This window comes from Trichogramma pretiosum, unplaced genomic scaffold (genome assembly GCF_000599845.2).
Source record: "Trichogramma pretiosum strain Unisexual culture from Peru unplaced genomic scaffold, Tpre_2.0 scaffold59, whole genome shotgun sequence".
In the NCBI taxonomy this organism is placed as follows: domain Eukaryota; kingdom Metazoa; phylum Arthropoda; class Insecta; order Hymenoptera; family Trichogrammatidae; genus Trichogramma; species Trichogramma pretiosum.
In genome coordinates, this window is record NW_019641668.1 from 592,314 (window position 1) to 617,572 (window position 25,259).

General features: G+C 42.6%; 3 protein-coding genes across 5 annotated transcripts in view; 1 reads left to right on the top strand and 2 right to left on the bottom strand.

Annotated features, from left to right (window-relative positions):
- LOC106660582 (probable JmjC domain-containing histone demethylation protein 2C) overlaps positions 1 to 5,552 on the bottom strand; it is a 132,019-nt gene extending 126,467 nt beyond the window's left edge. For both annotated transcript variants that reach the window (XM_023460357.1, XM_023460356.1), the window contains exon 1: positions 4,149 to 5,552. In XM_023460357.1, the coding sequence (XP_023316125.1) occupies positions 4,149 to 4,340 (192 nt within the window). In that variant the 5' untranslated portion in view covers positions 4,341 to 5,552. The remainder of the gene's footprint in view (positions 1 to 4,148) is intronic.
- A 1,197-nt stretch (positions 5,553 to 6,749) lies between these two features.
- LOC106648067 (nucleolar and coiled-body phosphoprotein 1-like) lies at positions 6,750 to 24,435 on the top strand. Of its 2 annotated transcripts, none has more exons than XM_014364732.2 (9): positions 6,750 to 7,281; positions 17,802 to 17,874; positions 17,960 to 18,039; positions 18,119 to 18,353; positions 20,880 to 20,994; positions 21,062 to 21,206; positions 21,275 to 21,443; positions 21,604 to 22,534; positions 22,985 to 24,432. In XM_014364732.2, the coding sequence occupies exons 1-8, from the start codon at positions 7,250 to 7,252 to the stop codon at positions 22,489 to 22,491; spliced, it is 1,737 nt and encodes a 578-aa protein (XP_014220218.1). In that variant the 5' UTR covers positions 6,750 to 7,249; the 3' UTR covers positions 22,492 to 22,534; positions 22,985 to 24,432. The 2 variants fall into 2 exon arrangements, with proteins under 2 accessions (XP_014220218.1, XP_014220217.1); XM_014364731.2 differs by lacking the exon at positions 6,750 to 7,281 and adding an exon at positions 12,895 to 13,392 and having other exon boundaries at positions 13,479 to 17,874; positions 22,985 to 24,435.
- LOC106660245 lies at positions 24,378 to 25,222 on the bottom strand. Its single transcript, XM_023460329.1, has 3 exons — positions 25,067 to 25,222; positions 24,757 to 24,988; positions 24,378 to 24,667 (listed from the first exon to the last, which is right to left on the bottom strand). The coding sequence occupies exons 1-3, from the start codon at positions 25,142 to 25,144 to the stop codon at positions 24,378 to 24,380; spliced, it is 600 nt and encodes a 199-aa protein (XP_023316097.1). The 5' UTR covers positions 25,145 to 25,222.
- Between the last annotated feature and the right edge of the window lie 37 nt (positions 25,223 to 25,259).

Sequence of the window (25,259 nt, forward strand, 5' to 3'; positions counted from 1 at the left end):
CTGCGCGCACAGCATCAGGTGGTGCTTACAGAGCCAGAGTTAGAGACAGCTACGTCGCTACTCGCCACGATGAGGCAATTTGAATAGAGCAAGTGCAGTCGGCAGCAGTAACAGCAGCAGTGTAAGGAAAGGAGGCCCGCAATCGCGAGAGAAAGTTGCGAAGATTTGCTCGCCGATACGAAACCGAAAGCGGCGCGCACGAGCCGAGCGCGATGACAAGTCGCTAATCGGCCGCCTGCGCCGGGAGAGAAGCTCGCATCGAGCAGCGCATGCTCAAAGCGCCGCGATATTTTTAGAGCCGATAATATTTAGGCTTCGGCCGAAAATAAATCGGACTTTATCCAACTTGAACACGTTGTAGGTGGCTACAGATCGCTATGTGGCTGCTAGAAGAAGGCTGCCACACGAGCTGCGGACCGCGCAAATAATTAAAGGCGCACGCGAGACGCTAATTTTCTACCTACGAAGCACATACAGTTCGTTAAACTTGCGCGCTGCTGGAGATGTGTACGCGAGTGAACCAGCGTCTTTTCTCTCTCTCTCTCTCTTTCTCTTTGGCTCACGCGAACGTGTGTATGTTTGTGTGTGTGTGTGGTATGCGAAAGCTCCTATTCCTCCTATGGGTGCACGCGTGCTCGCGCGCTTGTCTGTGTGTGTGTGTGTGTTCGAAAGAATTTTCCGCTCGGGTGAAAGTAACTGCGCGCCGAGAGCGTGTGTTTACCGTCGACGTATATGCTCCGATGGATACGAGAGCTGCTCGCTCACCGCCACTGCCGCGCGAGCCAAGAATGTGTATAGATACGTGCTTCGTTACGAGAATCGTAAGAGAAGCTGCGAAAGAACCTTTTTTCTCTCTCTCTTGCAGATGATGCTTGCAAGCGGTGACTTTTCAGTTTTCGCGCAAAATCCATACAGAGATCCGCGCGTGCTACTGAAACTATACGCCTTGAAACGATCGTCTTTATACTTTATGTAGTCGTGTACGTTCAAAAATGTACATGTTAAGTCACATTCCACGTGTGCCATTATTCAAACTGTAAATACATATACGACGACGACTATAGTCGTTTATACGAGAGAGAGAGAGAACACACGGCAAGTATGTAGGTTATGTATTAGAAGCAAGTCGCGGATTAGTTACGTGCATTATGTCGCGATTATATAGCTTGATCAGCACCGTACGAGCTGATGCCGAGCGCGCAATTTCCTACTTTTGTCTCTTTTTGCTCTCATTTTTTTTCCGACGCGCTCGATTCGACGCTAAGCACAATGAAAAACTCACTTACTGTCGAGTTGGCGCTTTTTGCAGCTGACTTATTTAAAACTACTTTGAAATCGTCAACGACTTGTATCTCTCTTTGTATCGCGCTGCGATATAATGCGCGTACGAGATTCGATGCGCATGTAGACAATAGCCAGAAAAGAAGAAAAACGCCTTGCTGAATTCAGGTTACGTAGGAAAGAAATAATTAACGTTATCATTGGTAGCGAGAGAGAGGTAGAAATTACCGTTAAACAACTCTCTTCTTCCATCAAAGCGCGCTCGCGAGTGTTACAATAACTGCGCGCAACAACACAACACACAATATGAGTCAAGGGTCTCGTGCACGTGGGTAAGATCGCTGTACATATGCACACGTACGTTTGGAAATTACCGTGTTGCGAGTGTGTGTATATGCGCGCACGGATTAACGGTGCATCGCGAGCAACGGATGTACGCGCGCCTCCAATTGCCAATTGCCAGCAGCAGCTCGCAAGGATGAGCATGTAACGCGCGCCTCGGCGACGTTTTCCCTCCGCGATATTCCGATCAATTGTACAGTCTTCGTGACACTGCACGCATGAGCCTCGCTGCTGCTGCTGCTTCGCTACTTCTAAAAATATCTCCTAAAAGTACCACACGCGCTGCCGTACGTTGTACTGAGCAAGATAAAATAAACCGCGATGCGTGCGAAGGTACCCATGATACCGAACGAAATTCAGCCTAAGCTGCTTTTCGGCTTGAGAAAACGTTCTATAGCTATTCAAAGAAGAGGAAAGTTTTGTAAACTTCAAATACTAGGCTCGGGTGGATGCCAAATGTCCAAAACATTTCTGACCTTCGATGCTCTGTTTTACAAAGCAAAAAGAAAGCAATGTGCAAGCAAGCGGTCTTGAATCGATAAAGTGCGCTCGGGATACACGATCCCTGTGGACAACAATGTACTTTTCGGGCCATTTGCAAAACCCAGAGAGAAAGAAAGAGAGACAAAAAACGACTTTCATAACTGAGCTAGTAGTATATTTTTTCTTTTACCGTTGGATGACTCGTTATTAATGAAACGTAAGAATTTCGAGGCGAAAATTCACGTGATTTAAATTTACGTAAAAGTATGAACGAGTATTTTTTTCTATTCGTCATGTATAGGGTTACACAGATGTAAGTACGTAGTTGTAGTGGCGAAGCCGGGCAAATGTACGACACACATGGACAAAATCGGTGTTATACGCAAAGAGGAAGAGAGAAAAGTCGTCACAAGTTTCAACGCGGCTTTTCAGCACACTTGGATTTCGAGCCTGGCACGACGGTTACGTATATTATAGGTAGTTGCGCTCGCGAGGCACACACATGGCAAAGGTAACTTCGATAACTTCATCGAGTATAGCTCGCGCGCGCAGTTTCGTAATCGCTCGAGCTTGTTGGCGACTTACTTTCAAAATTACTCCACGCCGCAGAACACTGCACTTCTCGTTGCTCCGCGTGTTCTCTCGATAAATAATATAAGGATGGAGTACATGAAATTCGAGCAAAAACTTGGAAGCGCGAGCGTTTTGTTATCGCAAGTGGCTCGAGCCAGGCAGCAGGCGGCAGCGCATCGCGTGGAATTTTATCTCGCTCGCTCGCGCTCGACGTTTTTTCATTCCCCAATCTTGATCGATCAGCGCGTACTCGAACAAGAAGCAAAAAATAAAAGATCGTCAACTATGGGAAGTAGAGGTTGTCTGGACGACGTTCCGAATTGGCACACCGTCAAGCTCGATCCAACGAGTTTTAATAATGTACAAATAAAAATGTAGCAACGAGTCGGAGAGTCTTTATACGTCAGTTGCGCGAATATAGGCAGGTTCAGGATGCAGGGGGCACAGCAAGAAGGAGTTTAAAGAATCCTTAGAGCAGCAGACAGCTGATTGTTACTGCGGTCAGAGATTGTCACCGATTAATGCAGATTCGAAAGAAATGCAAAAAAAGAAATGAGTCCGTAAAGGCAGTTCTCTTTCTCTGTCTCTCTGTTATCTTGACAGTGCGCGCGCGAGCTCGGCAAGGTCGTGTCATTGAAGCGAGCGCGAGCGCAGATGTTTGTGCAAACGCGATATGCATGCGAAATTCGCCAAGGCTGTATGCGAGAGGGCAACATTTTCATTATTTTGGACAACGAGCAGTTTGATTTTTCCTCCTCGATAATATCCTCATTGAATATTCAGGTAAAAAACTGACCCCACGTTCACCGATTGCACTTTCTTATGAAATCTCGCTCATTTAACGCTGACCACCAATAATACGTAATAATTTACGTGCCGCGAGAAATTATATATACTTCATCAACAGCAAATTCGAAAAAGGTATATTTTATTTACGATCTAGACGAGAAAGAAAGGCACCCCGCCCTCCCTCAACCTTCAAAGCTAATCGAAAGCGAGTCGAAATCGATGGAGCTTTTGGGCGTGGAAAAAAGGGTAGAGCATATTTTGACTCGGCCAGGAGGCGCAGGTTTTTCTTGAGATTTTTCCTTGAGATATTTGGAAGGCCGCGCGTAAAATTGGCTGTGCTGCTGCGGCGGTGACGAGGCTCGGACTGCGGTGCCGGGCTAACGACCCCGGAGGTTAGTCACCTCGCTGTGTAGCTCGCGCGCGCGTCAAGGGCTGTGTGCGTGCAGTAGCGGCAGCAGCAGTGTTGCCTCTCGCGCGCGCGTCTACCGCTCACTATACCACCCACCGGCTGCGAGGGGTCTAGCCCACTGCTTAGCACAGGCGCACAAGTAAACATGCACACGCACACATCAACACGGAGCCACGCACACACTCGCAAAGGACCGAACGCGTATACCAGTAGGTATGTGTATGATTTATTAAGCAGACCGAGCTCGCAAAAAATACTCGCGAAAACTCACTTGGAGCTCCTCGTTGTTGTTTTCACGATGGGTCGTTGCTCTGATGACGCCGGCTCGCCAGTCCCACTTCTCGATCTCGCTGACCTTCAACTTTGGCTTGTCGTCATCCGGATTGTTTACTGACAGAAACCTTTTTCCCACGAGCTCCTCGCGGTACTGATAGGTTTTTGCCATAATCGGGGCCTCACTCATCAATAACAAATTTTTATCAACCACTCGACGTTAAAAAAAACACAAACTTATCACCTCGCTACACACAGACACAATCGCTGACTGGCAAGCGAAGCTTGCGATGCACAAAACTGCTCTAATATGTATGTAAAAGTAATAGCACTATGGATGATTCGAATCTTCAGCCCTTCTCCATGTTTGAAAGGGCCAAATTATCACACACGAGCACAAAAAGATGTTTATTGTCAAGAAGGTCGCGCGGCTGCAAATGTATATACTAATCACACTCGCGATTCTCGCGGCGCGTCATCCTGAAATGCCGAGCCCTCTGGCTGATTATAAGCAACGTTGTCATTCGTGATACAGGCAGTTAGACGAGGTGAAAGCGCCACTGGTCCTCGAAGTCATGCTTTTGTTCGTTGTTGTTATTGTTTTTGAAACGGTCGTTGTTGTCGTCGTCATCATCGACAGTGGCAGAGCGTTGGCCAGCCGTCACGAGCGTTTCGGGCTACTCGTGTCGCGCCTGACGATGCTCTTGTTTTTCGGCGATTGCTTACTCGGCTCGTCGAATTTTAGCATAGTCGATTACTGCTAGCCTATTCATATGGAACGAGCAAGATTTTGTTCTGCCTGCGTCTTCGCGAAACAGCACTCGTCACTTTTGCCCCTTTTTCTTTACTTTCTCCACTTTCTTAACTTTTTTTCTTTATTTCAGCAACACTGGTGCATCCGTCAGTTATCGTTGAGCTCGTAACGAAGCACACTTTTCTTCAAGAGCTACTGACAGTATTAGCAGCTAGTCACTGATTGTGCCCTGGTCTTTCGGATCAAAATAGAAAACGAGAGCTTTTTTTGGGCTCAACACATTTGAACTAATTCCGAGGTTGCTTTTAACGAGTAAAACTTTTTACACTGCTCACGGCGTTGTACGTATGCTTGAAGCAATAAGTATACACAGCCATACAACCTGAGATTTACAAACTTTGCACAGCGAATAACGTATAAACAAATTGTTTTCTATGCCAACCGTTCGTTTTCAGCCGATCGGGCGTAAAATTTGAGCGCAGTATCGACGAGCAAGTCGAGGTACTAAGATACGGGCGGTGATCGACGAGTTTCGTTCTGGATTTTGCAACTGCATATGCTTGTTATTTAGCAAATATAACGCACGGACGAGAGAGAGACGCACGGTGGGACGACGAGAGACGGTAAAGGCTACACCCGGCTAGCGAAATTGCTTAGCGCATACTGACGAGAGTCGAGAGGCGCGCGCGCGAGCGAGAAAGAGAGAGAACGTCGATTCGCATCCCCTCCCCGGCGGGCCTCCTCTCGCGCGCTGCTTCGCGAGAGCCTCCCACCTCTGCGCCGCGTTCGCGTTCACGAAAACGAACGAGCCAACTCTGCCGACTGCACTGCACAGTAGTGCACCGTATCCTCACAGTCTCTTGCATGTGTAGCGTATGGTGGTGTGCGTGCAGTGCGACACGCCGCACACAGGCAAAAGTCGCGCGCGGAGGGGAAAAAGACCGCGAATGCTTGTATGTTGTGCCAGCGGAATATACACTTCTCGCGCGCGCCTGACGAACGCTTACTTTAGCAAGAGAGGCTATCTTTTCCCTCGTGCAGCTCGCAATGCGTACTACCTATATAGCGAACCAGCTGTGCGCTCGACGAAACTCACTATTTTTATGCTCTCGAGCCTATGTTTTTCTTTGGACCAAACGATCGGCGACAAAATTTCCATGTGTCCGCAAATTGGAAATCAAACGGTTAAAAATTAACCGACTAGCGGGAGAGCAGACGATCCAACTACCAACCGACTCGAGTTTGAATCGAGCACTTTTCATAATTTTCCAAATGCAACTGTCGTGATTCGCTGGGGGAAAAATTTCTGCTGATGTTTCAAACGTGGTCACTCGATAAATCATTGAAATAACGTTCGGTGGTAAAGCGTTTTGCAAGCGTTTGAAAGACAATTTTCAGCACTTGCAATATTTAAATGAGAAAAATTGCAATTTTAGTCGTCTCATTGAGTATCGGACGTACTGTAGCGAACCGACTGTTCAGTCGCTTATATTTTTCAGTTAAAAGACCAGCAAAAGCTCGAGAGTCGAAAATTTAAAAAGCTCGCGTCGAGTAATAGGTATTGTATGCGAGCATCATCACGTGACGACGGCAAGTCTCTCTGGTCGCGAGGCCCGAGGCCGTCGACTCGGCGAGACGGCGAAAATCTGCGCAGTAAGGCATACACCGCATGTCGTATAACCCGTCGATTGCAGCAGCGACTATATAGAAGCGAGTGCAGCGGCAGCCGCGCAGCGCATATAATGCAGTTCGGCATCGGATCGCAATTCCCAGCTCCGAGTCGGGGCGCTTCGCTCGCTTCGCGGCTCGTTTCGACTTTTAAACATGGCTGTCGTTACATATACACACGTATCGCGATATAGCAACATACACACACATACAGCCGTGGCACTGCACGGAATACATACGGATCCCCACCTCTGCGGCCGAGCCTCGAGAGCTCGCCTGGCTGCCTCATAGTCGACTTGGGCTGCTCGCGATGTAATATGTGTGCGTAAAACAACACGCAGCAGCGCGTCATCGTCCCGAGCCTGTGTCAGTAGACTGCCGAACGGCAACTGCGTACGCACAGCACTCCAAAGTGCGTGTACATGGGTTTAAAGGCACTCACGGAGTTGGGCCGAGCAAGCGAGGGCCGATTCTCAAGACCCCCCAACTGCAAATGTGATTGACCCCTGGTGCAGATGTGCGCGCGAGACTGACGACGACGACGATCGACCGAGCCAGTGCTACAAACGCGCCTGACCCATCTCATCGTACTGCACTAGTTAACTTCGCTCCGTCTTGTGTTCGTTCTTCTATTTATAAGTTTTCATTTGTGATACCAGACGCAGCGATCGGCAATCATGATTTCGTCGATTGTATCAAGACTAGTCATGTAAGTACCATCAAGCATTCAACCTTTGTCTTTACACGATGTTTATACCGATGTTCTCGAGTGTCAGGCAGGAATATCCTTTGGAGGTTAGAAACTTTATTTGTGCTAGTGTCGGAGTCGTTGATAGTTACAGAACAAAGAGATATGCCTCGGCGAGTTAGCGTGCCTTGGAGTTTCGACTGCTTATCGCGAATCGTCGCAAAAGAAAGCTCGAATGACCATTACTCCGACACGTTCTCGCTGGCTTTTTGTTTTACCCGTGTCTCTGTTTTGTTATGCGGTAAACGAAATAGCTCCGGTCGTGCAGGCATGAAATCAATAATCGCACAGCTGACTGATACACACCTAACCTCAATTAATGTCACTTTGCTCTTTGTTGCGCAAAATGTATACATTCTATACTTTGCTCTCATTGTTCTTTTAAACGGGCAAGAGCGACTAAATTAGCAGCCAAAAATTTTGACCCACTAATCGAGCGTTGCTAACGACCGCCTCCGCCACTGCGGCGCATATGCGGCAACAGCGACTTTGTTTGGCCGAGACTCGTAGAGTACGACGTATCGCTCTTTGATAATCGATCAAACTCTCGTCCGACAAAGCCAACGCTCGAGTGCTTTGCATCAGCGATAGCGTTGCATTTTTCACGCTGTCTTCTACGTCTCGGTTTGAATCGTGTCCAGTCGAACGAATCACGATGTTACATGCGCACTCAACGGCCAATAATAATGCATCACTCTGTTGGGGCACTGCAACAGCTACTGTAGCTCGATTGCACCTTGAAAAATAGGCGGATGACGATGTTTGAATAAAAAAAAAAGTGATCTGGTCAAGTGGACGGAAGCACCTTTCCATGTAAGGAATACTCGGCAGCTGAGTTGTAGAGTCCTTGGGTCTTGCTGCGGCCCTCAACCAGATTCCCCAAGAGCAATAGCAGCAGTAGCGTTCATTATTATTTATAGCACACGCTCCGATTATGTCGTTGGGCCTTGTTTTTTTTCCAAGCCAAGATTCATCGCTGAATATGAGATGTAAATTTGCTTTGAGCCACAATGTGCCGTTTTCAAATTTTCGAGAATTGAATACCGTATCGATGTAAGAGTTGGCTACGACTCGCACAGGTCAGCTGTTCTCGTGCGAGCTAAACAATGGAATTGTGCACACGTGTGCGCTCCTCCGCACATCGTAATACAATACGTGCATATATAATCGGACGCGTCGCTCGAAATTTATTTTCCCTTTTAATCACGTTCTTAGGAATAATTTTGTCAAAGGTCGTTGGCTCGCTCGGCAAATTAAATAGCCGCGCAACGTCGGAGTCGCTCGAACAAACGAGCCAAGTCGAATGTTTACGTAACAAAGGATTTTCATTTTCTGCGTTTTCTCGCAGTCGCGCACCGGCCGCGAATTACTCGCGGACTTGGCTTCGATAGAGGCATGTAACTATCCATATTATACCTACGTATACTCGCTTGCCTAGCGAGTAGTTATAGAGGAGTGAAAGTACATCTCTGTTCTCCGCGAATCGACATAACCTCGGAGCGTTGCGAAAGCGATAGTATATAATGTATTTACATTATGTGCTTCGAGTTGGACTGCATAAAGTGTATGTAGACTCGCTATCGATCTCAAAAGTCGGAGAGAAAAACCTTGCTCGTACTGATCTTGTTCTCTCCTTCTCCCTCTCTAATACAATACGTATAACTAGCAAAAAGTAACTACACGAGCTCGTTTTTGTTGAAAATTATTCGTTGAACCTCGTGAAAATTGTCGAAACATATTAATCGTGTTTCGTTCAAGATTGTACCGACAGGACATTTTTTATCCAATACTTCTAAGGTAAATCACGTCCAGGTCTTCATTATTTCGTCCAGCTCGTCGCATACTCATTATCATCATATTATTCGGTAGATGCCCATAAGAAGAGGTGCGCGAGCTCCGATGTAGCTCGTCCAGAGCACAGCTGCTCTTACTCCGACTTTTGAAAGTAAAGCCAAGGTCTTGTGTCAATACCGCGCTCGCAAGGCGCGATACTGATCCGAGACCTCATATGCTACTAAGTTTTACTTATGAATCGCCCCAACGATACACCTCAAACGTGATAAATCGCGCAATTTTCACTGTCGAGTCGTGTCGGCGAATCGAATGGAAAGCGCAGCTGCACAGTCGCATCGGTCGAAGTACGCAGTTACCAAGGCTAAAAATAGAACGATGGCACCGAGTATGGCATCGCCTCGAATGCAAAGAGAAAAGTCGTTTGCTCGCTCGTACGGTGCGCAGCTATACACCGAAAGTCCATTGCTTGCTCGTCTTGAGTATTTTGGGCTGCGAGTCGTCACTTTTTTCCTCCTCGTTTGTCCGTTCTCGTGATCCTTTGCTGACGCTTACAAGCGTCTAGAGCTCGAAACATTTGCAAAAATTGTCTACCTCTATTTCTACTCGATTCCTATTCTCGATGTTTATTTCTGAATCGGGTTAAGGTGAGAGCGATCGTTAGTAAGAGATGCGAGCAAGAAATTAAAATCCCTGCGAATGCAAAACCTGCTAATTAATTGCTTTCAATTGCAAAAGCTCCGACGTATACAGGCTCTCGGCTGCAGTTACGTAAGACGCGGCGAAGCAAAATGAAATATTAATTTTCATCTCGATGGCGCTCGCGAACACGTGCCACGGGGTAGAGCGCGAGTAAAACGAAACAATAACAAAAACGGCAACGCGCGACGACGGCGCGGTAGTAGTCGTCGATCGAGGGTTCAACGAACTCGGCTCGTTCTCCGCGACGAGCGTTTTGATGCGCGAGAGCGTGTCGAAAAAACATTTTGCGCGCGAGCATGTGTGCCGCCGCCTCGCGCGAGACTACACGCAGTGCAACCAAACACACAAGTGACAAGGAGGAGGCTCGTAGGTGCTCGCGACAGAAAACAATATTCTTTGCTCGTTGATCATTCCGAGCACGCGTGCGGCTATGCCCATATAACGGGGCTTTGCTCCCTAAGCGACACAGCTGATCTTACTTACTGCGCACTACGCGTATACACACACTTATAATGTATATACCAGCCTGTATGTACACGTCATCGCACCATTTGCGCACATGCCTCTGCACCACAAAGAAATGCCTCGCTCTAGACTCTTTTCCCTCTTTTATTTTTTCCTTTGCCGAGTCTCTCGCGCGTCTCTTTGTGCTCCGACGAGTCTTCGGTTTCCTTATCATCGTTCGGCGTACTTTTACATCCTCGCGAGCAAATGTAAAGGCTCTCGATCGAACCATCGTGCAATGCTCTGTACTTGACAGTTTTTACGGATTATTCTCTTCTCCGCGAGCAATTATATCCGCGCACGCGTTAAATGCGATGAAAAACATTTTCTGGTCCCCATCGCGTAACCGAGTGATGCGCTTTCACGAGAGCATTTACGTGCTCGAGAGAGCCGTGAAATATCGCGAAACGAAAGTCTGACCTCGGCTGTCAAAAATGTACTACCAGACAGCCATTTGTGTACGTATACCTAAAGCCAGATTGTGTCTATCAAATCGTCCTTTTTCTTTCTCCTCCTCGCTCTGCTTCTCATCTCTCCTGTCTATCTCGTATTATTTTTCTTCTACCAGCTTCTTTGTTATTCAACATTGGCTGGATTTGACGTGATGCATGCCGATAAAATTTGCGAAATATCATTAATTCGCGACTCCGCGCCGCCAGTCAAACGACACGTCAAGAAATATTTTCATAATGATCACCAACTCTGTAAAAGCGGTTAACAACGGTCGTGTCTGATTGAAAGTGCGAATTCTCTTTGAAATTAAAAGTGTTGCCGTGTACAGCGCCAACTGCTCACTTGTCACCATCATTTTTACAGCCAAGAAAATTTTTTCTTACTTTAAAATAGTCACATTTTTCCTCGTGGTTACTCGAGAAATGTAATATTATCAGTCTTATTTTAAGTGCATTTATATTATAATGCAGCGCTGGATTTCGGCTGGTTTTTTTTATTTAGCTACACAACACCTAGCAACGCAGTTGTTGTTGGATCAATTTCACCGACTCGTTGCACCTTCTCTCTCTCTCTCTCTCTCTTTCGCTCTGGCAACGGCACAAACGAAAACCGAGGGTAAATGTTACTCGTGCGATTCTTCTCCATCATCATCGTCATCATAGTAGTTGAAAAAAATCAGGTGCGCGAGGGTGGCTACGAATTCTGACATACGTTTTGCTTTTCAACCTCGACCTCAATCGATATGTTTCCCTCTCTTGCGAGGTAGCTCTGCGTTTACGCGCGTGTATTGTTCGTGTGTGTGTGTATATGTGAGTGTATTATTGGCTCGATACAAAAAGACAATCGACGCCTTCTTTACCGCTAACATTCGAAGGTTGCATTGAAACACTAGCTTGGAGGTTTGTTCTGAACAATGGCTTATTCATTTTTTAATCAAAAGTTGAGCAAAAATTTGAACTTGACTGATCTGATCGAGGCTTACTTCGATATGATCGCCATAACTTTGATTCTCTTGGGCCCTTCCACGTTCCCGCCATAAATTCAACTATAGTATTTAAAGAGCTCTCCATTTGGATTCAAATCATTATTTTTGATGTTTTGTAGATAATTTCTTATTAATGTAGTACTGAAAATCCGTAGCATTATCTTTCTACTCGATAAATTGAAAAACAGTCGATATCATTGAACCATTGTTTTGTCGCGTGACGCATTTTTCAAGAGTCACTTATTCATCAACGGTCGTAAATTGTGTGGGTTGAAGTAATGTTATTGACCCGAAAAACACACTGGCAATGTTTTTCCGACTTAAATTATGCGAGTTTTATTCCCAAAAATGATTTGTCGATTCATACAGAAGATCTCTGTTGACTCATAAGATAATTCACAAAATTTTGCATTTCTGCAAATGGTTTATTACCGTGAGTATGAAAGCAAAGTAAGCTGAATTTTTTCAACGTCATTTGCCAAAACTTGAAGCAAACTTTGTTCTTTGTTCTCGCGGTAATTGGTACATGCACTTTTTCGCCCGAGAATTAATCTTGATTTTCACTCGGCTAACGGCGTATGCGAAATTAAATTTGTATCAGTGACTTGAATTTGAATATGTTAATTTTGGGCACTTAACGAACGACAGAATGCGTCGGCTAGCATGACTTACTACGGGTTAAACAAGCAAGTGCTCCTAGCATCGCCAAGTGCAATGTAAAGGAAGTATTCGTAAATCTCTATGAGTCACATTCACGTCTACACAAGTTAGCCAATTTTCAATTTACCAGTAAATCTATATATACAGCACAGACTAATCGCGTATTTGTTTCACTTCTAAATTAATTTTACGTCTCACCGAGGAAATTCGTTATGATTTAGCTCCTATTTTAGTTTCGGAATTTTTCATGACCCGTTGCTTTCGAATCACTAACCGATTATTTTATTTTACAATATTTTGGGGTAGAAAATTCTTGAGATGATTCAAGCGCAAAGTGAAATCATCGTTAAACTATTTCCATATCGCCGTACCGTAGCAGTAAATATAAACCAAGTATTCAAAAGTAATCTCATTTTTTCATAATAAAATAGTTGCTCATGTGTTTGCGTTGTTTTCTCGTTCTCGTTGCTATACTTACTCATTTGAATCGATTTTCGTGTCTCTTTTCATTTGTCAAAGCTTTTTTTACATCGTATTTGATGCAACGCAATTGATCGTCACTTGTCTCTTAGCACAGCTACAGAGCATCAAGCTCATCTAATTTACCTTTTGCAAGATTTTCTCGAATTCGCTTTCATTCGCCATGTATAAGAAGTTGCCTCTCTCCCTCTCTTTCTCTGTCTGTCTTTGTCTCTTTCTCTTTTTGTGGTTTCCGCGGAAAATCGTGAGACGACAAGCGAAGACGACGCCGCGCGCTGTTTTAAATATAAATTCGCCGCCGGTAGTCGGCTGAACCTTTAGTCTTGATTTCGCGACGCTGGCGCACGCACGTTAGCAAACGCTCCTCGATCATATTTTTCTTAATTCGCCTTTTTTATTTGTATTCGAGTCTGCGATAACTGACATCTTTTCGTTCGGAGTTAATTGGATACAAGTGACTTGGTTCTTTCGTCAAAAAAAAACACACACACATCGAGGTAAAGACCTTACTTTTTTGGTGTCATTGAATTTGAGTAAGACATTGCATGTGCATATTCACATTTTTACAATTTTTACGATACAGGCACAATCGAGAAGCCGACTCACGTTTCTTCATCTGGCGTAACACTACATTTTTTCTCCGTGAAAGAACAAACGAAAGAGAATCATTTGCATGCAAGAAGTCAAGTGTAATGAAAATTCGAGACTTTTTGAATAGAAACGAAAGAAAAGTGCACTACTGTGACGTAAAATTTTTATTTGGCGTGTGAAGCATTCGACAAAACCAGTTGGTTCAATTTTTCAGTTACCCAGTGTTACAAAAGATAGTGAATAATCTAAGACATATAATCTGTAGTTATCGAAGGGTCAGCAATTATAAAAAACTCAAACGCATCGATAATTTTCCATTAAATCGACAATACGAGTCGGAAGCCCGAAACAAAAAGAAAACTAGTCGAGTGACGTATCGTCCAGAGCCTCCGCAGTCTTTTGTTGGCCGTTGACCAAGATATTTGACTCTTTACGTAGAGCCCGCGAAAAATCGTTGATTAAGTGTTATGATTTGTCGGAGCCTGCACAAAACTGCGTGAAACATCCGGTGACGAAATTGATCGAGCATTTTTTCATTTCGTGTCTAACTTTGCGAGAAAACTTGACAAAATATTTGTTATTTGCTGAGATTACAAACCGGCTCAGATTGAACGAAAGCTCCAAGCGAAAGAAAGGACCAGAGCATTCCGTTACTCGTCTTCATTTGAAATCAATTTGGAAAGTCGACGGAGGAAATTAGAAAAGCGTCAGAGCGTAAATTCGTGTCTGCAGGTCACCGAACTCCCGAGAGCCGAGTCCGTAGGTTTCGATCAAGCGTGAAGAATTGACCTTTTTGCCAATAGACTACACGAAGAAGGGCGTGTCAGTCAAAGGAAGCGAGAAGAATTTTCAACGCTTTTTTCTTCATCTCGTTGAACTAATTAAAAAAAGAAGGACAACTACGGGTCTCCGAGATCTCGAAAGTGATAGATAGCTTCGTTTTATGAAAAATATCAGAGACTACACGTCGTCGAGTTTTAACGTAGTCAAGTGTTTCGGAAGGAAAAAAATGACTTGCTCGATGAGGCCGAATCGCGCCCCCGCGCCTGTTTTCGTGCCCAGTGTGGCACACTACACGCGCAATTTTCACGCGCCGCTTTTCAAGACGGTCAGCATCGTCAGCTCCGTTACAATTGTCTTTTTACCGGCACCTCTGAAAATTGTTCACAGGGACGATGACGCATAATGGCATGAAATCACCCCGTATATTAATAAATTTGACTGGCTGTAACAAAATTTCGGCATTTAAAAATCGGTCCTTGTTTTCCTCTGACTCTTTGGTCGAGTGCATTTATATACTACTTGTATCAATCATTACCAAAGACATTGCGATAATTTTCATGAAAAAAAAAAACTTGCTTAAGCGATGCTTTTGAACATTTTTAATGTAAAATGTATTCTCGGTAAATGGTAAGAAAATTGCGCATCACTCAAGGACACATTCCCCCTTTCGAAAGAAAAATCGGTACATAAAGTATATTTCGATCAGTCATCGCTCCATGCGATGTGTCTCGTTAATTTCAGAGCGCGCCGCTGAATCGCACGAATTTACGTCTCTTTGTAGCGCTGCGCTTTATTTTTATATTCACCACAAAGGCATGTACTACAGTCGTTTGCAAAACTCTCGGATAATTAGATCAGTTTTGTTTATACTCTCGAAAAAACATTTTGTTTTCTACTTGTATGTGTTCATTGCACCGTACATATATATCTACTCGCCTGCACGGGCTTATATTCGTACACTTACCAATGTGTATGTATGACGCAACGCTCTGTACTACTACTCTGAACTACTAACGCACGTAGAGCGTTTGTATACAAAATTGATAAATCGTAGCAATAATAATCGTATCTTACCATGTACATGTACTCGTTATTTTTTCTTCTTTCCTTTTCCCAATTCCGATCCCGGTTTACCTTGAGCGTTTGGCTTTAAAGCAGCTGAGCGTATTATATCGCTTTTTCGAGAAATTATGAGAGTACCGTAACGTATAATCACGCCTCGATGGCCTATTTACGCAATTTTTTTTTCGCTTCAACGACACCAGTAGCGAGCGCTTAGACAGTTCGCTGTGGAAAAAGTTAGATTCATTCGAAATAGTTGAATGCGAGAACGAGTAAAGTGAAAATACAGCCTATTCTTTTGTCAACGTGTCGGCGGGCCATCGCACCTTATTCACTTGTAAAAGCGCGCCGCTGCTCCAAAAATAATCCTCTCTCTGTACGGCCAGTCGCGCACGCACCGCACATGCACCCGTGTTCCATCTTCGTCCCGCGTTCTCTCTCGCGTTTTATTTCAATTCTCGTTTCCTCGCCTTGTTTGAGTATAAAATTACACATGCAGCGCTCGGCGTTAACATAATCATAGCGAACGACTCGGGGGACTCGTCGGCTCTGATTCGATTGAATAATAAGTTCGTATCATTTTGCATAAAGAATAAAAACAGAAAAAGACCGCGTCACCGATACATATACGCATTTAATGGCATGCGACGCAGGCGTGAAAAAAATCAGGTTGCACGTTGACAATGATCTTGACCTCCACGAGGACTGCGAGCAATATAATGCCGCTATTTACTGCCTCGCATGTGTATGTATGTGTGTGTGTGTGTGTCAAGTGGCAGTGACTCGTGCGAGAAGAAAGTTGACTCGTGGGACGTAGAATCGATTGGTCGGCCGATTATTTTCACTTGTTGAGAGTCGTCTATTGAATCGACAGTGGAAGTCGTTATAGCACAGGTCTCCTCCCGTCCGCGTGCGTTACGTAAAGCGTCCATTGTCGACATTGACGATTATCATCGAATTACTTGCAGCTGGCGTTGTCGCGCGCTTAGAATCTCGGTGTCGTGTGCTCGCTATCCAGTCTCCGTTGGTCGCTCGAAGGCACGACCGCTGCTACCGCGCATAACTCGTACGGATACGCGCTCGGCTTTTCTATGGGCCCTGGATTGATCGTTCGATCAACCGCGTTATTATTCAACTGTTTTCGACAGACAGATAGAGAGTGAGAAAAAACTGCCTCACAGTGTTCATTCAACTCGCTGCAGTGTGTAACAAACACGGCTCTGCAGATTTTAACGAGTTATTTTGTCGAGCAATTGGCCAGAAGCGTCGTCGTTCGAGGCGCAGCAGCTATGTATACGTTTGTATGTATGGACTAGTAAGCGATTTACGAGTGGCGAGTCGAGCAGCTGCTACTGCCTGCGCTCGGATATAGTATGCGCGGACGGCCGCATAGAAAGCAAATAAAACGAAAAAATAACTAGGAATTTTAATCTTGCTCGAGTTTTATTTTTGGTGCACACAATATGATTATTTGTTGGTAAAAATTTCCATCTCGGCGTCGGCAAGGCATTGCATCATCCGCGCCATTGTCGAGGAAGGAAAAAAGCTCGCGCGCTGGCTTAATATTAGGCGCTCGCAAGCTCTCGTCCGGTGAAAGCGGGTCATAAGCAAAATTCACGGCGCGACCTCGATTGCGCTACCGACGCGAAAATAGTCATCGTCGAGGGAGAGAGAGAGAGAAAGAGATGCGTAGGTACCTATAGCTATAAACACACACACATGCTTCGCAGTCGGCAGCGAGTCGAGCCGATCGCCAGTCGTTTCGTGTAAGCGCGCCTGCGAGCTTGCGCTAATCAGCTGGACAGCTTGCCTCGCTCTTCCGCTCGCTCGCATCATGCATCGCGCTTGAATTTTTGACCCGACTCAATTTACATTCGCCTATGCGAGCGAAAGACAATCGGTTGGCGCGTCTCGAGCGCTGCTGCTGCTTCATCGACATGACGGACGAATTAACCAAGTAACTGAGCTCGAGCAGCCTGCCAAAAGTAGCGACCATCTCACGCGTTGCTTACAAAAAGGTTTACGAGAAAAAAATAAAAACAAAAACAAACATAATAGGCCAGTCAGCAGGTAAAGCTTATTTTCGATACTTAATCTAAATGACGTAGTTGTTGAGTGATTTTGAGGTTAATCGCATAGCAAAACAAAAAAAAATAAACATGAGCTCCAGAATGGAAGCGAGCCTCTCGAGCGACTCGTTCAGCTCGACTTGCAGCGGTTCGGAGCTGAAATTGTTGGGCCTTTTGGCCGGCATCGACGACGACGACGACGACGAACGAAAGTCAGAAAAATGCATAAACGTCGTGGCGATATCTCGCGTAGTCGCCTTGCGCTCGTTCAGCTGGGCTAGGTCCTCTCTCGAGAGTTTGCCCATCAGATTGACACTCGAGAACGTCGGTGGCTTTATGGCCGTTTTGGCTGCCTTCATGCCAAAAGCCGTAACTTACACACTGATATATCCGATTTATAGATTGCTCTTCGGCACGCTATATCCGGCCTACGCCTCTTACAAGGCCGTGAGGACGAAGAACGTCAAAGAATACGTGAGTATTTTCTTTTTTTTTTTCTTCTTTTGCGGACCGTTGAACTTTAGCAATAAACAAATACGTTTGTACGTCATCGTGACAGGTAAAATGGATGATGTATTGGATCGTGTTTGCGCTATTCACCTGCGCAGAAACTTTCACCGACGTCTTTTTCAGCTTCTGGTAAGCTATTTATGTTCCAATTTGCTGCAACAGCTCAGCGCTTCCTCGTTCTCTGACCGCTCGTTGACTGCCCCCGCAGGTTCCCCTTTTATTACGAGATCAAAATCATACTGGTGCTTTGGCTGCTGAGTCCAGCGACTAAGGGCTCGAGTATTCTCTACCGGCGCTTCGTCCACCCGGCTTTGTGCAAAAGGGAGTCCGAAATCGACGAGGCCTTGGCTCGGGCCACCGAGCAGGGTTACTCGGCTGTGCTACAGCTCGGCTCCAAGGGTGTCAACTATGCCACTACGGTGCTCATGCAGACCGCCATCAAGGTATTTTACTTGTTTTATTTTTTATTTTCTTCGATATATCATTCGGCACTGTCCCGCTTCTTCCGAATTATCTCATTAAAATTTTTTTCGAGTATCTAAAAATAACAACGAAAACTTCTAACCAGTGTGCGAAAGCAATCCATCTCGTCTTTCTGGTACACTAAGCTCGCGCGAGAAATCAAATATAATATTACTAAATTAGCCTATACTCGCCTATATACCACAAAAACTAATCAACTCATCATGTTTTTTGTTTGTTTCATTTTATTCATATTTTTTTAATTGTGGTGCATCGACAATATTCAAAAATCAATCTGACAATATCATTGCTCTCATCAACGCCATCGACATACACCGGTATCTATTGCCTGGCATTGCCCCTGCGCATGTGTGTGTGTTTGTGTTTCCACCTTTAAACCAACAACAACAACAACAACAACAACAACAACAACAACAACAACATCAAAAACATCAAAAACATATACGTAAATAATCCCTGCTTACCTATCCTTGATTAAAAACATTGCACACTCACTGCGCAAATGCAGAATATCCCAAAAGTCGTGCCGAGTGTTGATGGTCAACTGCCAATGAGCCAATCAGACTCGGCGATTTCCAGCTTAGCCAACCGCAAGGAGCAATCGGAGACGGACGGGATTCGGGAGATGAAGAAAAAAGGAGCAGTCCAAAAAACAACAACAACAAAGTCGCGAAGGCGCACTAGGAGCGCCGAATTCGAAGAATCCTGTGACCTCGCGGCAGGTGTGTCCTTTACAAGCTACGAAGATAGTAGTATGCTGGATGACGTCCAATTGAACTACCTTAACGATTTTGATATCAACGAGATCGTGAATATTACCGACTCACCGGTAAAAATGGAAAAGCAAACGGAGCACGATATGGAGGTAGAATTTCCGGAAGAAAAAGTAGTAGAAGAAAAAAAAACGAGAAAACGCCAGGAAAACATGCTTACGCGAAGGAAGCCTAGAACTCGTGCGCGCCCCGTCGATTCAGATCTGAGCGAATGAAATTTATTTTTTCTTCTTCGACAAATTGAAAGATGATGGTGCTGCTTGGCGTGCGATAATCGATAAGCGTGATTCTCGATGCAACCAATGGCCTTTCAATGTCCAATTACTAAATATAGTTTTTGATACGATAGCTCAGTGAGACGAACTTCCTGATAATCACGAGTACTGAAAAGACTGAAAGTTTCTACGAATCAACGAAAAAAATTTGTTTGTTTTTTACACTTTTCATGTACGTTTTCTTATATTGATAAATTTCATCTACCTAATTTTCTGAAAAAAAAAACAACTAGTCTGTAATTTTTCCATAAAAGATGAATGTCGAGAAAAAATTGATGAATTTATCACTCGACTTGCCTTTACACAATTTTGCTATGGATTTTCAATAATAAAGAAAAAGATGAATTGTCTAGATAATTAGCTTAGCGTTAAAATAGATTAATGTATTAAACTATAAAGTCAACGTTTTTGTAGTTTATATAAAAAATATATAAATTATGTGATAAAATGTCCTTCTGCAACAAACAAAAAAAGGAGCAAGAGGCGAGCGACTTTCATACGATAGATATTTATGATGTTCACTTAAATTTTATGTTATGACTGTCATTCTATCGATTATTATCTCAATATATGTATAATTACAAGTAACGCGTGATAACGTTGCTTCACTTGATTTCTATTATTATTAATTTTACGTATTTATGAGGAGATATCCCAAAGATTTATTTCCTTCCGTCATTCATTATTATTACGAATAATTTCAACGTTTATCTCTTATTTATATTTAAAATAAAAAAATTAAAAAATAAAAAAGTTTTAATAAAATTTTAAGGCTTAATTTAATTGACCAAATTGCTTTCTTTCTGTTCCTCTCAATATCTAATGCAAAAAAATTTACTTTTAAAATTATTAATCGAGCGTTGAATGGAAGATTAATGGCTAATAACGATTAGTTCTCACTTGAAACGCTTCAAATTCAGAAAATTTTATTTTCACGTGTAACCACAGGAGCGAAATTCTATTAAAATAAACTCACGCAAATAATCGTGTAAGTTGCTCAAAGATCAAACTATTAGATGCTCGTCGCACGGTGAAGGCTGATAACTATCTAACCTTTTTTGTTGGTAAGCTTTCTTTATTTTAATTTTAATTTATTAATTATAACTCCAATTATTTTTTTCAATTTATTAATTAATTTATGATTCCTTCATTTTTATCTTTTTACAATATCATGAATCATTTAACAAATTATTCACTCCAATTTGACTATTTGAGTACATCAAACACAATAAATTCGTTCTTTGTTTTTTTTTGTCGATGAAACTTGTTGTAAAATCATGATCCGAGTTTTAATTGCAATTTTTATCACACAACGAATTAATATGTTGTAACTAATGATATTTCAAATGAGTTTTCCCCCCAAAAAGCACTAGCAATTAAAGTATCAATTAAATAAGTGTCCCTAAAGAATTTTGTGATAAATTGAGAACATTTATAGGGTGGCGGTGGATTGGTCCAGCATCTGAAAAAAAGTTACAGTCTCAGCGATCTCACTGGTGAAAATGAAGATTTAAATAAAAATACGCAATCGCACGATGAAGTCGATCATGATGGTAATGAAATTTGTTTTTTTTTCTTCGACCTTAGTAACGTCAATAAAATTGCATGTTACTTTTTCAGATTCTCAAAGGAGAGAGAAAACTGGTTGTAAGGGATTCAGTCCTCGTAGAACTCAGTCCATAAACAATGAAATGGACATGTACTTTCCTGAAGTCAACGTTGAAATGCAAAAGTCGACGTCAAAAGAATCACTCGCTAGTTTAACGTAAGCTTTGAACATTTACGTTAATCCTTGTGCATAAATAGTACATTTCATTTCAAACAATTTTACAGAAATATCAAATCATCCGAAGATATTTCAAGTGGTTACAGTAGCGCCGAAGCTTTACATTTGCAGTCGAATCGAGGACTCGTAAGCTCTGGAAATAGACTTGAACGAACCACTAGTGTCGGGGCCCGCGTTCGCTCCAAACCACGTTCATCTATTAAAAAGATACCTGAGGTAATATATTTATGTATATTTTTGGTTAACAATGATTCCGCCCGGTTTCAATATCCCGTTCTTTACCTTTGTCTCGGAGTCTTCCTTTTTTAATGGATTTTGAGTCGAACTGTAATTTAATTGTTCAAATAAAATGTAAATTTCCCGTGTGAATTTGAAGGGTGAAGAGAGCTTCGAACGACAACTTTCGGCCGACATTTTATCTCAACTTTCGCCGGAGCAGGCACGCGAGCTTATTGCTTACCTATCAAAAAATAGAGAGCAAGCAGAGAACGATTCTTTTCAAGAGCTACAAGATTCGAGCGAGTCCGATGATGATAGTTCGACTCTTAAAGCTGATGCTCCTGATCAGTCACAAGACAATAAGAAATTTGATCCTGAATCGGTTGCGAGTGCTGAAATTAAGGAACTGACTAAAGATGATAAATCAGATGGGTCCAAAGTGGTCGATTCTTGTTCTGATAAAATGGACGAGCTGAAAAAATTATTGAACGATACCAAGGCCACGGTTGGTTCATTAATTTCGTCTCAAGAAGACATCAACTTGTCGAGGAACACTTCGGAGTGCATCGAACGAGCTGGTAAATATCGCAAAAAGCCAGCTCCTAAGGTGCCTGTTAACGATGAAGATGAACCGGAAGCTAGACCTGTAAAGGCTACTTTGGTTATTAAACCTGGCAGAGTCAAAAATTTTTCAAATAACAAAGACTTTTTAGCTTTCCAAAGAAGAAAGCAAATGATTGCTAAAACTGCAACGAAAGATAGTTTAACAAAATTTCTCACTATACCGAAAAGTATTTTCAACAATACCTTTCACAAGGAGAAAGATGATGATTCAAGATCAATAAGTTCTGGAAGATTTAGGTCCAGATCAGGAAGCTGTGAAACTATCAAATTTAACATAGACGATGCTCTCAAAGATTTGGCTGATGCTCCTATAAGTAGTATGAATGACAATGAAATATGCAATAATTCGAAACTTGATCATTTATCTGAACCGTCGTCGACTGTCACCCAGAGAAGTAAAAGCGAGAGTACAGACGTTTGAACACAAGGCTTATATACAAGGACGACTTTAAAGAAGAAAAAATGTATGGCCATTGATCTTGTTGTGATGTGATATGTGTAACTAATGCGTTAATTTGTCTGCCTATTCATCGAACCTAATGAAGAACGTAGCTGATCCTATCATGTACCGTATTGACCTACCATGACTGTTATTGCTCCGACGAGTTGTCCTGATTACAAAGATTTATACGTAAAAAGTTCATGTAGTTGTGTGTAATGTGATTCACGTATGTAGGCAGGGATGTCATAATAACTACTAATATTTTATGGGCTTATATTACACGTATAACACAGCAATTTTGAAAGCTGTTAACGTATCCTGAGTTCAAACTAAATTTACTTATACATTTGAATTAAAAATTTTATTGAAAAGTTATAATCATTGAATGGTTTTTAGCCTTGCAATAATTTTTAAAAATTGAATATAGCAATCGCAATGATAAATTAATGATTTTGTTATTTTTCTTTTTCAGGTATCGAGCTTTGCAACACTGCCTCGAATTAACAAGAAGTCAGCAAAGAAGAAGGTCACATGAAATTTGCAAATGCTTGATTGAGAAAAAGAACCTTAATTAATTCTTTGTACTCATCAATTCAATCCCCTTTTTATATAAGCTTTGTTCATGCCAGAACATAATTTCTAGTTGATTGAAGAATGAACAACAAAAATGCATTAACGAAACGTTAATGAATGCCTTGATACTACAATGGACATAATTTTTGCTTTTGATGCGGTTTTAAATTAGTATATTCTATGTTTAAGATGAACTTGAATAATGCCAGTTAAAATTTATTGCAAAATATTATATTTGGTTGGGATAGTCTTGCGAAAAAAAAATCTGTCAAATAATAATCAAGTGCAATCGTCAAAAGCTTATAAGAGTACTTAAAAATAAGTTGAATTACATTTTACAATTTTTTCGATGTGCACAAAAAAAATTTGTTTGAATATGTTTGGAGTACATTTCATCATTACTTTATGTTTGTTTTTGAACCAAGAGCACAAAAATTTAATTGTAAGGTCTAGTCATATATAGAGGTGACACCATAAAACTGAGTTTGTACACCACTGTGCCAATAATTACTTAATAATAGGTGTCATTAAACTAAATGACAATAAAAAAAATACGTTACATGATATATAGAATGAAGGAACACGCATATCTTATTATATCAAGAATAATTATCAAAAGATTCGATCTCATTTCTTAAGATTTACTCAGAGTAATTTATATATATTAATATTATACTTATTATTTAAGATGATGGAATTAAATTATTCAAAGATAAAATTAAATAATTTATATAGTTACATGACTTTATGGTGAATCTCTCTAAAAAGAAGGCACATTTAATTCAAATTAATTGAAGTGCCTGTCATGCAATCTTCTATATAAAATTGTTATAGATTTTGTTGTAAATAGAATTGAAAATATTGCTTAAGAAAAGGAAAGTGAGCTTTAAAAAAGTTCCAGTACTTACTCTAAAAATATAAGGACTATTCATACTCATTTAGTCTATTCTATTTTGATCTTCCAAATTTTATATTTGAAGCAAATTTCAAGGTGCTATGAAGTCAAAGAATATCAAAGATTGGCTGTAAAGAATTTTGTTAGACTCGATAAATGTAATAAATATTTGACTTCCAAACAGTGAAGAAAAGTTGTTGTAAGACACAATGTGAAAGCATGAAAAGTATTCAGATTTATTACACGCTTCATGCATGAAAAACGTGATCAAACAATACATCGTATTTGTAGTTTAATAAAAAGCGTTGAAACTTAAAGATCGTAATGATTATTGAAACCCTCTCGTTATTGTGTATAAAATCATCACTTATACACACTTACCAAGGCCTATAGGTGCCTAGATAGGTTCGACAGTAGCGGCAGTAATGATGGGCGGATTTGCAGCGACTAGAGCAGTACGGTACAAAACAGAAAGGCCAGCAACTGGAAAAATGCACTCGACGATTATTAAAGTATGCGATGGAGAATAGAAAATAGGCAAAGGTCGATACCCAATGAAAAACAATAGCATGGCTGTGACGTGGGTGACAATGTCCGTGTGCTGTTCGGGCAGCGTGGGTACGATAGCGGCGCATCTACGACATAGCATCTTGACCGGTTTCGGACTCGAAATAGTAGCACTGGACGCTGCCGCGCCAAAAAAAATTGAATCGAATCGTAATTTAATAAAATTGTAATGACTAGTGGCGCGCATATATTTATACAACGGGGCTCACGAAAATCGCCAGTACTGCTGAGGAAGCGCTCGAAGGAGTCGGGTCCGCTGGTGTACATGCCCTGAGCTTGGCTGTAACTAGGCGGCGGAGCGCGCAAGACGAAGGACGACGCGACGTCCAGCAAAACAGGCCGCGCGGCGTTATCAACGCCAACGATTCGGGCTTCGGACTCGTTTCGTTCGGGAAAGAGCGTCAGGTAAGACGGCGGATCCGTGCTTTCTTCTGCGCTTTGCTAATTGTAGGACAAGGTTGTTAGCATCAACCGTACGAAATAATTCAGTGAAAATCGACTCGATCCTTTGGCGCGTACCTGACGCTTGGCCCAGCAAAAAATTGAAAATCGGTTTCGTTTCTGCCTGGCGGTGCTGCGTTGCTCGCTAAAAAACATCGGCGGAGGAGAGTCTCCGATGTGAAGGTCTTGCTGATCGGCGTCATCCTTATCGGCCTCATCGACTCCCGAATCGCTAAAAAGTAAGAAAAGTCGCAAATTCGTAACGAATCAA

Coding starts and splice junctions, on each gene's coding strand:
- LOC106648067 (XM_014364731.2), top strand. CDS start 17,491: ATGAGCTCCAGAATGGAAGCGAGCCTCTCGAGCGACTCGTTCAGCTCG. Junction 18,354..20,879: donor TCATGCAGACCGCCATCAAG/GTATTTTACTTG, acceptor GAACATTTATAG/GGTGGCGGTGGATTGGTCCA. Junction 20,995..21,061: donor CGATGAAGTCGATCATGATG/GTAATGAAATTT, acceptor TTACTTTTTCAG/ATTCTCAAAGGAGAGAGAAA.
- LOC106660245 (XM_023460329.1), bottom strand. CDS start 25,144: ATGTTTTTTAGCGAGCAACGCAGCACCGCCAGGCAGAAACGAAACCGA. Junction 24,989..25,066: donor TTTGCTGGGCCAAGCGTCAG/GTACGCGCCAAA, acceptor TCCTACAATTAG/CAAAGCGCAGAAGAAAGCAC. Junction 24,668..24,756: donor CAGCAGTACTGGCGATTTTC/GTGAGCCCCGTT, acceptor TTGGCGCGGCAG/CGTCCAGTGCTACTATTTCG.